This window comes from Micrasema longulum, unplaced genomic scaffold, assembly GCF_059751315.1.
Source record: "Micrasema longulum isolate JH-2025_06_02 unplaced genomic scaffold, ASM5975131v1 h1tg001262l, whole genome shotgun sequence".
NCBI classification, from domain to species: domain Eukaryota; kingdom Metazoa; phylum Arthropoda; class Insecta; order Trichoptera; family Brachycentridae; genus Micrasema; species Micrasema longulum.
The window spans coordinates 26,759-41,912 of NW_028278449.1; the positions used below are offsets into that span (position 1 = coordinate 26,759).

A 15,154-nucleotide genomic window follows, 5' to 3' on the forward strand; every position below is an offset into this window, starting at 1 on the left:
TTTCCTGTCTGTTGTGAGGATTTGATAGGAGAGGCGACTTTGATAAAACTGTTTCTAGATCTGACGCAAGGCCATTGGTTGGTGGTGGTATAGGATAGGGAATGTCTAAGATCATGGTTTGTTTGTACCTCACTGCTTCTGCGGCTGTCCTTCGTCGAATGTGTGGTGAAAGCATCATGGTTTTGCGCTACTCCGAGGCCAGGACAAATGCTTGTTGGATGTACTCGCCATAGTGATTCCTTGGAAAAGATGACCGGAGTGGTTTCCCGTTGCCTTCTCTGGTGGATTTTTCTGTCGGGATTACCTTCCCTCAGCTAGTTGGTTCTAGTTTGAAGGCGCCAGAAACTCGCCTTTCATCCTCTGTTATCTGCTGTGATCACACCGTTGTGAGTGTGATCCCATTGTCCAGGGTTCGCGATGTGGACGCTAACGAGTTTGACTAGTTGAAATGATAGTACAAATCTTCAAGAAAGATATCTGCCCTCCCAAATGTAGTGGATTTTTTTTTAAATTTTGGCTAACCCATGAACACATATTTTAATGGCAACACTGTTTGTATCTACTTTTTGATCATTTATGATATGTGACATTTATTGGCAGTCAGTGGTTCATAGTTATTTTTTACAAACTTACCCCTCGGCATCTCATGCCTTCGTTTCTGAAGTTCATTTGTACAAAATAGAATTATCTCACTTTATCACATTAAAATTTCACTACATTCGAACGAACACTTTGCGACTCATGGTTTCAACTTTTAAAGTTTGTAACATCAAGAAAGAAATACGGATGTTCATAGGCAGAATGATGAATGTTACACAGTGTGTAAAGTGGCCACTTGGATCAGCCAAGGACAGGTCATAAGCCATGTAAATGCCCAGACTTCCATATTGCTCTCCATCTCTGTTGATTACGTATTAATGTATTAATATGAATAACACACAATGTTAAAATAATAAAATATCTCTTTTTTAAACTCATCGTTTGAAGTCGCTCAGTTAGAACACAGTCTATATTATTAATCAAAGTTTAAATCTGTTTTCAGACGAAATAACCAAATGTGACTTACAGCCATCTTCCTTATAGTATGTGAACTACTGTATAGTACAATCAAAATACATAATAATATTTCCTAAGTAACTTTCAACCAATATATAGCTAACAGATAAAAACATTTGGAAAAAAAGAATATTTTATTTAAAATAAAGAAATAAGATGTAAAGCATTATCGAATCTGAAGACATAAAATAATGAGAAACATATTAGAAAAATTATGGATATCAGAAATCAGCATATCCTGGCATTCCGAATGTTTTACTAAATGTTTCCACTTCGTTCTTCAAATTTTCTACTAGCGCTTTGATCCCCGCATTCTCATTTAAGACCTTGTTAAAGTCGACGAGTTTGGGGCCCGATACTTTGGACACTTCGAGAGACAGTTTAAGGCCCTTGTCTATGTAGTCCACGACCTTGTCCATGTCTTGTTCTTTAAATCCTCTAGTCGTAAGAGCGGGAGTGCCTAAAAAAGCAAAATATTGTAATGATTTATTTTGTCAATGTGCCTATTTATTTCTTTATTTATGGACATTGTCCATTTATAAAATTCATAGGGATAAATATTACAATATAAGATCAGTTAAAAACACCAAAAAATAATAAAAGAAGCATTGACGAACATAAGGGACATCAATACAAGTCTACAAATGCCTATGTTTATGTAGGAATTGTGTAAAGATCACATAAGCAGTCGGGTTATTGTGTCGAGGACTCACTGAAAATGGTTTAAAAATAAAAATATTTGGTTAAATCACAAGAATACCTCGTTTATGAAAAAAAGGAATAATGTATAAATGAGTCACGTTATAAAAATTTACTAAAAATTAGCAAATCAATCACATTTTATTTTTCATTTCATTTCTAATGGTGTAGGTAAAATATAGAGAAAAACCTATCTATCTGTATATTAAAAATGAGTTAAACATGTTTAGGTCCTACATTTGTTCCAGATATAATTATTCTAATTGTCTAATGACAATTTCGATTTTTTCAAAAAGTTACTTCTCGCCTGAAAAACTGTTATTATAATTACTATTAAAAAAATTATATGGCGCCATTTTTGTAATATAATACTCAAGGACGCTTGAAAGTGATTCAACACTATACACTACTCTTTCAGTAATCTGCCGCTCGATAAAAGATACTGAACATTACTTTGTAATTTTTTAATAATTTTAATATACGCAAGATGAAAGTACAAATTTCTCAAAATAAACTATTTTTACGAAATATCTGTTTAAAAATTTGACCATATTTTGTATGTATGTAATCTGTTTTCACTAATTTATTGGACATGTGCCTGGTTGTTAGGGTAAGGGCTGACTGAGAGAGTACTTTAGAGAGTAATTTATTTTTATTTGATTTAAAATTTAAGTAATACTTTTCAGTTCAATTTTTTCTTTACATGTTACGGATATATTCAAATATTGAGAACAGGTTGGTTTTTTTTTTCCCAAACATTACTTCACTATTACAGTTCGGCACTTTTGTTGGGAGGGCGTTCCGTGCCATAGGCCCTGCGAGCGCAGATGTGCGTATAATGACTTTTCCTATCGCTGTATATGTAGCTCATAAGAGTATGACATCAGCTAGTTCACCTGGAATGCATAATTCTTTAGGATATTACGGATCACCATTGTACGGTGACTTATATGTACATGAGCCGACAGAGTTTGTACTCCTTCCTCTTTGTAAAAGCGAATAATTTTATTCCTTTTAATTTCTGGTTATATGTGATAATACTTCAAGTTTATGGTGCGCTTATACCTAGTCTGAATCCTGATGGATTCAAAGCACTCTTGTCTCCAGGGACTGTGTTCTTGTTGCAAGCGATGGAGACAAGCTCCAGGATCCTCTCAGCCTTGGCTCCGGAGATCCCATTCTGGCGGAGGTCCACAAGCACCAAGTGCACGTCAGTTCCTCCCGTCGCGACCTTGTACCCTCGAGACAGTAGGCCGGAACACAGCCGTTTCGCATTCGCAACAACCTGAGGACATAAAAAACACATTCAAATTATTAAAGATTTTTATGTTATTCAAAATATAACATAACCAACTGAAATTTTATATGAAAAATATTTATAAACGTAATATTGTTCAGATTAGACACCTTTTCCCACCTCGATAAGTGGCATTTAATATTAGCTGCAAATATAACAAATGATTAACAAACACTCGACAAAATCTAGGTCTAATATTCCTATTTTCCTTACTCCAAAACTAAACCGGTTTTAAATTTTTTAAAAGAAAGAATATCAGAAAAAACATTCAAAAATATTTATCATATTTTTATACCATACGTCCGAAGATGGCAGATAAAACTATATGCTTCTAAGGGTTTTTGGATGGTCCTAGTTTCTACAAGACAATTTACCAAAATAAAAACCAATGATGGGTTAAAAAATATAATATCTGTACTCACTTGTTTCTGGTAGTTATGGAATTCAGGAGTTTTGGCTAACTTCATGGCAGTGGCAATACCAGCGATGGCATGGTTGTGTGGTCCCCCCTGAAGTCCAGGGAACACAGCTTGGTTTATTTTGGCTTCTAGATCGTACATCACCTGGTTAAAACAAGGACACAAAATTAGAAATAATAAACATTAAGTGTTACCGGAAATTGTGTTATAAAAAATGTTTTAGACTTAATAAGAATACAAACATATTTTAAATACACACACCTATGTCATCATTCATAAATTAGCTAACCAGTAACAAATGCCTGTTTAAAAAAATCCATGGAAGCTTGCGACTTAAATACTTGGGTAGAAACAAATATTGTAAATATTATTTAGCAGTTTATTGGGACAAAATTGTATGTATATATTGTTTGTAAAATCAGTGTGTATTATTTTTCTTATGTGAATAGACAATAAAAATAAATCATTAGTCTGAACAGTCAGAAAATTCTCCATAGTTTGGAACATGCCTCAAACTACATTTTCAAATGGATTGCCAGCCTACAAAACCTTGTTTTAAAAACCTTAAATGTCACAAACCAACAATTTTCCAGGAGTGTTTAAAGTGAATACTACGGTTTTATTATGGTTTTTGTCTTTTAATGAAATGAAAATCATAGATATACTTTAGTGCACTGTATACAATTTGAAGATTATATAAATATTGTATATATATTTAAACATTAAATATAATTCCAGTGTGACATTTGCTGTTTTTTAGACAATATTTGGACCTTTGTGGACACCCGAGTTGAGAGGTGAAAAGGCCATGAAAAAACGAAGAAGAAGAAGGACCTTTGTGGTTTTCAGTGCAAACTATTAAGAAATTAGTATGAATAGTTGAAAGCGGTTTTACAGAAATTTGTCTAGTAGTGGTGTAATAGTGTCAAAATATTCAGTAAACACTGTTTTAAAACAGCTAAAACAGTTTCACAAAAATAAATTAAATTGTTTAAAAAAAAAACTAAATCGAAATGACCAGGCGCAGAGTAAATAAAAAAAAACATTGCTCGCTCAAAAAAATTCAATGCTCGCTCCACTCCGTACTGCGCTCCGCCCTTCAAACTCAAACTTCAAATCTTTATCCATAATGCCTACCTACTCGTATTATAATCCCCCAAGGAAGAGTACACACACATATACACATGAAATCTCCCCGGTCCGTCTCCGCTCACCCCACACCCGTGCCCTTGTCCATCCGTATCTTGAAAATGAAACTTTAAACAGCCCGAAGTCGTTGTCGTCGCACACTGCACTAAACTGTTATTTTTTAAAAGTCTTCACGGAACAGCTTAATTTGTAAAACGGTAACTGTTACTTATCTTATAAAAAACCGAAATGCCCATCTCTATCGAGAATATCTTCTGAACTGTCAGTGTCGAACCACATGACAAATGATGAGTTATAGTGGCGCCACATAGTGATGGAAGTTCAAACAAATTTATGGGGACAATTGATGTTTTCAAACAACTGATGTGGACAATAAATTACTGTTTTCACAAAAAAAATAAAAATATTTTTAACAGTGAATTTGAGGTGCCTGTGATTTTCTTAGAAGTATTTGGAAAGAACGATTATATGGACTCATAAACAGAATTATAAAATCAAATGTTTTTAGATTGAGGTCTTCAATTAGTAGAAGACACAATCTCTAAAATGATTCATAAAATACTTATTTGCTGATACTGGAAATTTTTATAAATAAATTGCAATCCCTATGGTTTACCTAGTGAGGCAAGTAATTTTACTAACCGACTAAAAATATGAGTATCGAATTAAATAAATAAAAATGAGTGTTAAGGAACTAGTCTGTTTTTTTAATTAAGAGTAAACAAAATAAATACCTTGTCTCCGTTAGCTTTAACACTCCTGACTCCTTTCCTAAAGAAGATGACCCCCGCCCGCGGCCCCCTGAGGGTCTTGTGAGTTGTGGTGCTCACAAAATCACTGTGCTCAAATGGACTAGGAATCACACCTGAAACACATTTACGTAGTAATGTATTTTATCCCTATTATAGAATAATGCTTTTTGTACAACTTTTTTTTTTTTTTTCAGTTCACAAACAGTAAAAGAGATCACAATATATATACAGTTCATAAAATAAACACTAAACATCTTTCACCAATTATATGTGAACACCAATAACAATGAAAAAAATAATTTAAATGTTAAATATACCAAAATTTAAATGAGTGTAGATGTAATTTAAACAATTTAAAATAAGTCTCGTAATAATAATAAGTTTTTTTATGTACCTATAACAATAACGGTAATAATAGTAACAACAATAAAGAACGAAGCAACAATAAATCATTTGCAATTAATTAAGATATTTAATATTTACAAATTAATCTTCCTAAAAATGTGCCTTTTCAAATTGTTACAGAATTACATTTACCAGAACAGAAACTTTTGCGGAATCATAAGTTATCGCGTTATCGGTTATAACACATTTTTGAAATCGTAAAAGTGTTACAACCGTCACATTCTTTGAGTACAATTAAAAACAGGGGTCTCCATGTCTCCAAACTATTTAGCCTAAGGGCCACACTGACTTCTCCACAAAATCCCAAGGGCTATAACCTAGCCAGCTGAAGTTGCTGTAGATAATTTCCACTAGTAAACTTGATCTACAAAAGTACAGCTACATGTATCCCATTGATTATAATATTTAATTTTATACCTATGTATGTACTTATTGTTTATTGTACATAAGTTTTAAGAATAAACCTCATATTAATTACTGTTAAAATGTTTGATTTCATAATGTGTGTTAGTTATTGTGTTTCTCGATTTGTTGTTCATTTTGTAATTTTTGTGGTTCTACATTTCAACATTTCATGTTCCCGGACTGGCACCTGAAGCGTAAGGCTGATCACCATATCTTCCTCTAACAGATGATCAATATACGCTGCATTTAGTGTACCAATGCAGTCCCCTATCACCACGGGGCGGACCAAATTGGTGGTCCTCGCGGGCCAGTGTTGATCCGCGGGTCGTATTTTGAGACCCCTGATTTAAAGTGTGATAGCAAGGGTTGAAAAATAATATTTTAAGTTCTATTTTTATGTACTATATGAACACTGTTTTTTAGTTGATTTTGACTTAGCATTAAAGAGCTTGTTCGATTTACCTGCTGCAACCAATCCAGAAATATGCGCCATATCTGCCATCAAGTATGCTCCGTTCTCATCGGCAATCTGTCGGAACTTCTTATAGTCCAGGCAGCGAGAGTAGCAGCTAACACCGGCAATGATGATGCGCGGCTTGAAGAGTTTAGCCGTCTCCGCTAATTTTTCATAATCAATTAATCCTGTTTCAGCATTCACCTAAAAGTTTTATTGCTTTAAACATTATAATACATAAAAATATAATCTCTTCTTCTTTTAAACTAAGTTCTTTTGTACTAAAGGCAATTTTAAAAAATCAAGTTGCTCTCCTGTGAATGCCGAAAATTGGTAAAATGTCAAAAATTAGTTTTCAACATCGACGCAACTCCATGTGCTAGTCGCCTGTACAGTGCTAGTTTCGAGTTGAGCTGCAGTTTCAATATGTTTTTCAATAAATTCACGCCGTGTCCGAGCAAAAAAACATTAAATTAGTTCAGGAGGTTGAAAAATACCCTTGTACTTATGATTACATGTTTTACGACTATGCACATATTATTATTGTTTTTATTCCAGTAAAATGGCTACATAGTGCAGAGCCAATTCAACCATATAAACATAAAATAAAATTTTATATGTGAAGCACTTATGGTGGTCGAACAACGAGAATGAATCCACCCCGCGGTGGCTTGGAGAAGCGCGTTATTAGAGCATTTCAGGCGTTCCCATAGGCTCCAGGCTCTTTGGCGAAGTAGGGCAGCGAAGGTGTTTACCCGTCCAGCTGTGAACATTTCGGAGGCACTACAGCTTGCCCAACACATACCGCACACCGCATCTGAGGACATAAGTCTCCTTGGCGCTGCCCACATACACGGAAAATTTGTTTGTTGTCAAACGAGAAAAGCTGCCCGAAGGAGCTCTCTGTAATCTGGTAGCCTTAGCATCTTTGTGCTGAAAGAAAGCAATCCAGAAGTACATAATATGTACTTGATTGGATTGAGAAAAGAGGGAAGTGAATTCTTCACTGACTGGGATTAAATTGATTTTATTTCGGAGGCAATGCAGTGCCTAGGCAGTCCGAATAATTGCCTGTATGAATTATTATACGTGACCCTTAATTTATACTGTGCTGCTTGCTTATTTCATAGTTCCGCTGTATACATGGACGTCAAATACGAAGTAAAGATGATTTTTTTCACTTCGTCACTGCACTGAAAGAAGCGTCTTGCTAGCATAGAGGCCCTGACATTGATGGCTCTTCTCTGTCTCTCTATGTCCTGATCATCTTTACAATCATCAGTCAGTATGTGCCCTAGATACTTGACTTTTGGAGTTACCGTTAAACTGTTGTTGTCCAGGAATACAGGTGGTGATGGGTACATTATTATTATTAGATATTTATTTATTATTAAATTATTTATTTATTTACGGACTTATTCAGTCTATTCAACAATAACCAGGTATAAAAATAATATACAAAAGATATAACCCAAAATATTATTTTTAGACAATTACGCCATCATTGAAAACAATAATGAAGAATGGCATCTTCATCATCATTTTATTCTGTACAAATTTTAAACCCAATATGACAGTGACACTGCACTGGGAGATGAGATAGTGACTGAAATCATAAAACTTCAGTAGCGTCTTGAGAAAAGCTCGGTCGCCAACTAGTTTGGATCTACTGTTGCTAACCAGTTTTAGTTTGGTTTCGGTTGCCAGTGTGCGAAGGACCTGAGACTTAATTCTATTTAACATGTGATGATCAAATTCGATTGACAAACAAGTGAAGGCATACCTTGTACGGCATGCTTTCGAAGAAAATGGACGTGGCGGATATTTTCTTGGTGGGAGTAAAGAACCCGTGGCTCAAGTGGCCGCCGTCCGGAAGGTCCAGCCCCATGATGCGGCCATGAGGTTCTGCAATAGCCGTGTAGATGGCAAAGTTGGCCGGAGAACCTGTCAGTGTTTAAGTACAAATGTAGAACAAAAGGAAGAAGGTAGAATGATGAAAACAGATATATTGTATTTCCTCGATTATAAGACACATGTTTTTTTCCCATTTTGTTGTTCTGAATTCGGGGTGCGTCTTATAGTCGATAGCATCACACAATTTATGTAAAACTCTGTCTAGTAAAATTGTAATTACATATAATAATAAAAATACGTATGGGTATAGTTTCATTCGTCAGACTGGTTACAATGTCGGCCACGACAAAACCCTGTAAAAATAAAAAAAAATGGTAAAAAGGTAAAATGTAAGCTGGTAAAAATTATAAATAAAAGTGGAATGAAACTATACATGTATTTGTATTATTATAATTGAAATGCAGTTTCATCAAGAGATGTCAGTAGAAAAACTCAATCTATTAATAAAATGGTCCTTAATTACCGTTTTAAATGTCGGCAAGGAGGCTCCATTGACTTCATTGAAAAGAAAAGTTATTGTGTATGAAAAATGGCATAGAAACCGAACTGCAGGATGTAAATTTGACATAATTGAAGCGAATATTCAATGACATTTTGTGGGAAGATGTAAAAATTTCAGACTCTGATGGTGATGAAAGTACATAAATAATATTATGCCTATTCTTAAATACTTTTTTCTATGATTGTACGACTGCATTTATAATAAGGTTTTAGTGGTATTTATTTTTTACTAAAAAAATAAGGGTGCGTCTTATAATTGATGGCGACTTACAATCAGGAATTTCGGTTTTTTTTCTTTCTGAAAGAACAAAATCCAAAACTTGCTGAAAGAAATGAATGATTTTTAACCTTCCTAAATGCTTGCTGTATTTGGATTATTTTTATTTGTGTAATTTTAAAAAAAGTATTGAATATTTATTATTTATTTCAATTATAATTAGTTAAGTTTAGGTTAAATTAACAAGTACTGTTCAAATGTACCTGAATAAGGTTGAACGTTGACTCCCCATTCTTCAGGATTCAAGTTGAAAGCTTCCAACGATCTTTTTTGGCATAAATATTCTATTTCATCAATGTATTCATTGCCACCGTAATATCTGTAATCAAGTATATTTAGATTTCATAGAAACTTAAACATCATGTAGATATCACCTGAATCAATAAATATTTCAAATGGTTGTGGAAACAGCTTGCGATTGTGTAACACAAACATAAGTACACAATATGTACTAAACATACACTACTTCTGATACGTTGATATGATTGTTTTCAATGCAAAATGCAACGATTGTTTTCAAGACCAAGTTTTTCCAACAGCATGTAAATAACTGGATAAAAATAAATACATTGGGTGAAAAGGTTATCAATTAACAAGTTTTTCTTGAATCATCTTAAAAAATATCATCACCATCAATAACAATCATTGCAGTGTATCTCGTATATATATCTATATTTTTACTACAGTTATATTTAAAATAGTTAACATGGATGTTTTGGACATAAAGAACCAAGAAAAAAAGGTCTTTGGAATTTACTGATGACAGAAATGTAAAATAAACAATGAGTTTACTTCACTTTTAAAATATCAGTTGGTTCACCCGTAATGGACTCATATGATAGGAGATGTTGTGTCCTTATAAAAAAACAGTCTACTACAAAAGTGTCCCAGTATGTTAGTCAAATAAGATTTACTTCAAACTATCAACTACAATAAATAAAAAGAATAATAAAGCTACATATGTGTTTATATGAGTGGATCTAGGAAAAAAAAGGGTCCCTAAATGTGTTAATATTATAGATTTTGAGCAGTTAATTTTTACCTTAATCCGGGCAATCCCTCTGAATACTTATTATGCAGACAGGAACTGAGGCATTGCAATACAGCAAGAGAAGTGAAGTTCTCAGAGGCAATCATCTCGAGGCCAGACTCCTGCCGTCTCTTCTCCTTCTGGATGAGGTCAAAAAGTTCAGGATCCGAATCCCACAGGTCGGCGTTCATTGGGTTCTTCTTATCGGAGGTCATTGTGAATATTGTCCTTGCTTTAGAAGCCTGCGATTGAGCCTACGATAATGAACAATTTCCTTTTAATAATGTGATATTTTAAGATCAATACAGACACTATGCGAGTGAATGTTTTTTAAAGTTGTTACAGTTCTTGTTTTTATTTCTCTTATCAGTGCTGAAGAATATTTGTTCAAACTACAAATGTATCTACAGTGCAGAGTTATTAATTTCCACTTTAAGATAATATTATCTCTTTTCTGTTTACCAAAAATACAATCAAAAATACATTTATCTTAAGTTGTTTATTTTAACCTTTAACATACTGTGTGAAAAACTCCCTCGAGTCTCTGTGTGGTGACCTAAAGTTACCTTAGGTAACCTGAGGTTGCGAAATGATCGCCTGATGATCACTGTCTCTTTTTATCTTATTAAAACTGTATATGTCTCTTGCTTAGTGATGTAATTAGATAACATCTATTTCTCTGAAATGAATGTTTTATATATTTGTCTCAGGGTACTCGATATTTTGTCATTTTTGGAGATCCTGATGGGCAAAATATTTAATTAAAAATTCAACAATAAATGTAGTTAAATATTATTATTATTAATAATAATACACCAGCAGCTGATGCGTGTATATCAAGTGTACATGGTTATTAAACATTATAAACTGATGTGTGCATCTAGGCGGTTTTTGAACACATTAACTGAACTAGCACCAATCACTTTCTCGGGAAGGCCATTCCATTTCTCCACAACTCGGTTTGTCAGCAAGTTCTTCCTGGGGTTGGATGAGGAGTTAGTGTTGAGTTTCAATGAATGATTTATGCGAAAAAAATTGTGGTAATATTTATACTATAAACTAGTAATTGCCGAGATACTCATTAATTAAGCGCAATTTTCAACGCAGGTTACATTACAGGAGCGGGCGGGTTAAGGAAATATGTACTCAAATTCTTAATCTTATTGCATAATTTTTGTTTTTTCATGAAAATTTAATTTGAATGCTATATTATTCCATAATTTTAATTACTTTAATTTGATTTCAATGAGTTTATTTAGATGGCATTTTATTTGTGTAAATTTAAGTATACACATAAAATAAAAACAGATTTTAAATCCTAAGTAGGGGCCTACTTAGTTTTAACTAAAAAATATACAAAAATATTCTGGAACTAAAAGAACATTATGTTTTTAACAATAAAATTCAGTGTTTTACACTATAACTCACCATTGTATTTGGGCCCGTTTGGGCCTGTCATAGTGCAAAAAATAACGAAAATAGAATCCAATTCCGAAATTTAAATTTTTAGATTTTTTTTTAATTGAAAATTTAATTATTAACCCTTACGGATTATTACATTCATTTTACAAAAATAATAAATAATTTTTTATTTTTACTCTGTTGATGATAATAATATTTTTAACATCTTTTGAAAAGTTTGTCTGAGTCTTTTGTTTAGTTTTGTCTGGTAGTTTATTTTAGTCCATGATTTATTAGTCTCGATTGTCCTTGTCTTGTTTTGGAATGTTGTATGTGATATTGTTCTGATATTCTTGTATTATGTCCATGTTTATTACAATTTATTAATAATAAAATATCATAAATATGCAATGAAAAGGTGCTATTGTTATTTTTATTTAGTAAGTACTTATTTTTCTTACCCTTTTTAAAAAATATATTTGTTAATATTTTAATATATAGGCACAAGAGAACTCAATCAGTTAAATAGCAAAATGCTACTGAGTGTGAAGATTGAACTGTTCCTAATTAATAAGCTATTTGCAAATATTTGCAGGGGGTGTTTATGTACTTATCAGCAATATCAAATGCAGAGCTCATTATTTTCATTATAAACATGAACTTAGATAAATAGTAACAAATATATTTAAAAAAACACTTATCTGACGCAATTAACTTGTGTATAAGAAAACAAAAATGATAATAATAAACACTGACTGAGTAACAATAGTTTTGCTATGAAGTTTGAAACTTTATTTATTGAAACGGAAAGTTATTTTTGGCATTGTTGCCACATAAAAAAATTATCAGCTGAAAAAGTTATGGATAACCTGTGCGGGTGAAGACAATGCGGTTTGCAACAATATTTATTTGAACTTATTTATCTAAGAATAAAGCGATGATTAAAAAAAGCTACCATTTATAAAAAGGGCAAAATATCCACATTCATTAATGATGCAAGACTGTAAAAGTACGAAGAGATACCAATAGAAATAGGGAACAAAGGAAACATATTTTTAGTGTGTCTAAATGTCTGTAGACGAGTATTGGATTATTTCCCTTAGGGCAGTGATGGATAACCTATTAACCTATGACAAGCCAAGACATTTTGGGTGACGCTCATAGTTTACGGAGGATTTTACTATGATTACGAAATTAAATGGTTTTGAATGGATGCAATGTGATGATTTGGAGTTGCAACTTTTAAGACAGCATCTGGGCTCAAGAGTTCATCGACTTGAGGTCCAAATCCTTGAATCCAGATAAAATTGGCGTTTTTAGGGCTTGTGACCTGTCATAATCCTGGAAAAGGAATAGAGTGGAGATAAGTCTACCTCGTTGTGAAGTGGTTGGTGCAGACTGACCACCTTACTTTCCACGTAACAAAAATGATCTAGATATGCTGCAATTGGAGTGCTAATGCAGTGCTCTATGCACCAATATGTGTGAATAGGGAAATGATGATGACCTGCCATTGGCTGGTTTAAGAGGCCCAGTAGAATTTTACTTCCACTAATAAAGATTCCAGCGTTTACTTCACAAAAATTGACAGCTGGAAGAATTATTGAAGAAATGTGAATATTCAAATGTAGGCAGAATTACGAATGTCATAGTGTTTAAAGTGGCCACTTAAACTAGCCAATGGCGTGTCATGAGCCCTGTAAATGCCCTGGCTTCTATATTCAATTCTTAAAAATGTTCGCCGTGAAACCGATAATTTCATTTATGCCTAGGCATTGACATATTAAATTAATACTTAATATGTCTGTGTGCCTAAGTCTTACAAATTTTGTTCGACAAAATTGTACAATCAACTTATCTAAAACTTTGAAAATAAAACGACACTTCCACTCTGAATTATTTATCAAAATATTTATTAAGATAAATTGACAAAAAAACATTATGTTCCGCATAATTAAGGTATAGAAATTTTAAACTTTGAATCGGTCATGAATTTTTAAATTACGTTTTTTTACTAAAAACATTAAATTTGTTAAAACTTAACGATAGAAAAAAAATTACAGACTTTTCAAATTAATTCAAAATTTTAAATTCAATGTGGGATTGCCCTGAACTGTTATCTCTCATCAACTTCAGGGTGCCTGGAAGAATGACTAGACAGGTGCCACCGTTTCGTAGCAACAATTCACGGACAGTGTATACTTGTAATGCCGTATTGAATAGACTTCATGAACTCAGCAATAGTTATTCCCACGTATTGGATATATTTAGTGTAGGGTATTGTTCCTATAGAACTTTATCAATGATGGTGGATGATAATTATATTGATTTATTTATACATTTCATAATATATACAATTCTTTGTTCACTTTGCCCAGCTGTATGAAACAGTACTTACGATTTTCTTGTTATATTACTTTTATTATTAAATTTGTTTTTTACATTTATTCTTAAATTGTTTAAACTTTCTACTACCTATGTATAATTTTTAGGTTATTTTTTTTTTATAAATCTTGTATAATTTTTAGGTTTAATTTTTTTATAAATCTTGGGTATAAAAATATTAAGCCAAATATGTTAGTATTATAAATTTGTGTAAAAGGTAGATTTGCCGTTTACGTTAATAAAATAATAAAAAAATTAAAAAAATATCAGCGATAGGGGTAAAATAAATTTAAATAAAAAATAACATTCCATTTAAATAGAAAACAAAATATTCCAATAAGATATCGTGTAAAATATGCTAAATATTCTTCATAGTCAAAGAATATAATCAATATGAAAATGTGAAAATGTTTTTCAAATAAAATAGGTCGCTTACGCTCTGTTATAATTTAGTTTATGTATTAAAATTATAATTCTCCGCTATCGGCAATACAAGCCACGGAGATAATTATTTTGTAGGTAGGTATAAAAATAATTGCTCTTACCAAAAGCGTTAAATAAATTAGCACCTGTGAAAATATTAATTTAATTCACATTGCGCTTTTATTTTTTAATATAATATAATCAGCTACAGATTTGACGATGCTAAAACTAAAAACGGGATACTAAACAAAGTTCAAACCAAAAATGCGGTTTCACAAGCTGTTGAAAACATAATATATCATCTAATCAAAATATCCGTATAGTAATTACATACCAAACAAAACCACAAACGAATTAGATTCAAGAATAGATAAACACAACATAAACGACTCTTGAATAAAGTTTTAAAGAAGTCTAAGAAAGTATTTTTTGACGAAAACTTATATTCAACTCACCAAGTCAAATCTCCGCAAAATAGAGACAGTACCACTATAATTATTTTTTCTCCTTACGTGCTGAAACGAGACAGCAAGAAGTGTCAAACAGCGTCGCTCCATATTTCTCGGCAAGAACCACAGATTACAGAT

The 15,154-nt window shown here is 32.6% G+C and overlaps 1 protein-coding gene across 4 annotated transcripts; it reads right to left on the reverse strand.

The window, feature by feature from the left end:
* Positions 1-1,171: 1,171 nt before the first annotated feature.
* Shmt (serine hydroxymethyl transferase) lies at positions 1,172-15,148 on the reverse strand. Of its 4 annotated transcripts, none has more exons than XM_088234614.1 (9): positions 15,023-15,148; positions 10,371-10,612; positions 9,532-9,647; positions 8,420-8,580; positions 6,645-6,840; positions 5,355-5,485; positions 3,475-3,615; positions 2,821-3,040; positions 1,172-1,516 (listed from the first exon to the last, which is right to left on the reverse strand). In XM_088234614.1, exons 1-9 carry the CDS (start codon positions 15,122-15,124, stop codon positions 1,278-1,280), a joined length of 1,548 nt encoding a protein of 515 aa, XP_088090740.1. In that variant the 5' UTR covers positions 15,125-15,148; the 3' UTR covers positions 1,172-1,277. The 4 variants fall into 4 exon arrangements, with proteins under 4 accessions (XP_088090740.1, XP_088090743.1, XP_088090744.1 ...); XM_088234617.1 differs by having other exon boundaries at positions 14,902-15,037; XM_088234618.1 differs by lacking the exon at positions 15,023-15,148 and adding an exon at positions 14,690-14,708.
* Between the last annotated feature and the right edge of the window lie 6 nt (positions 15,149-15,154).

Bases quoted from the DNA above. Each gene is read 5' to 3' on its own strand.
- Shmt (XM_088234614.1), bottom strand. From the start codon at position 15,124: ATGGAGCGACGCTGTTTGACACTTCTTGCTGTCTCGTTTCAGCACGTA. The intron at 3,041-3,474 runs GTGAGTACAGAT...TTATGTCCTCAG, and splicing joins TCCATAACTACCAGAAACAA to GTTGTTGCGAATGCGAAACG. The intron at 1,517-2,820 runs GTATAAGCGCAC...TTGCTTTTTTAG, and splicing joins TCCATCAGGATTCAGACTAG to GCACTCCCGCTCTTACGACT.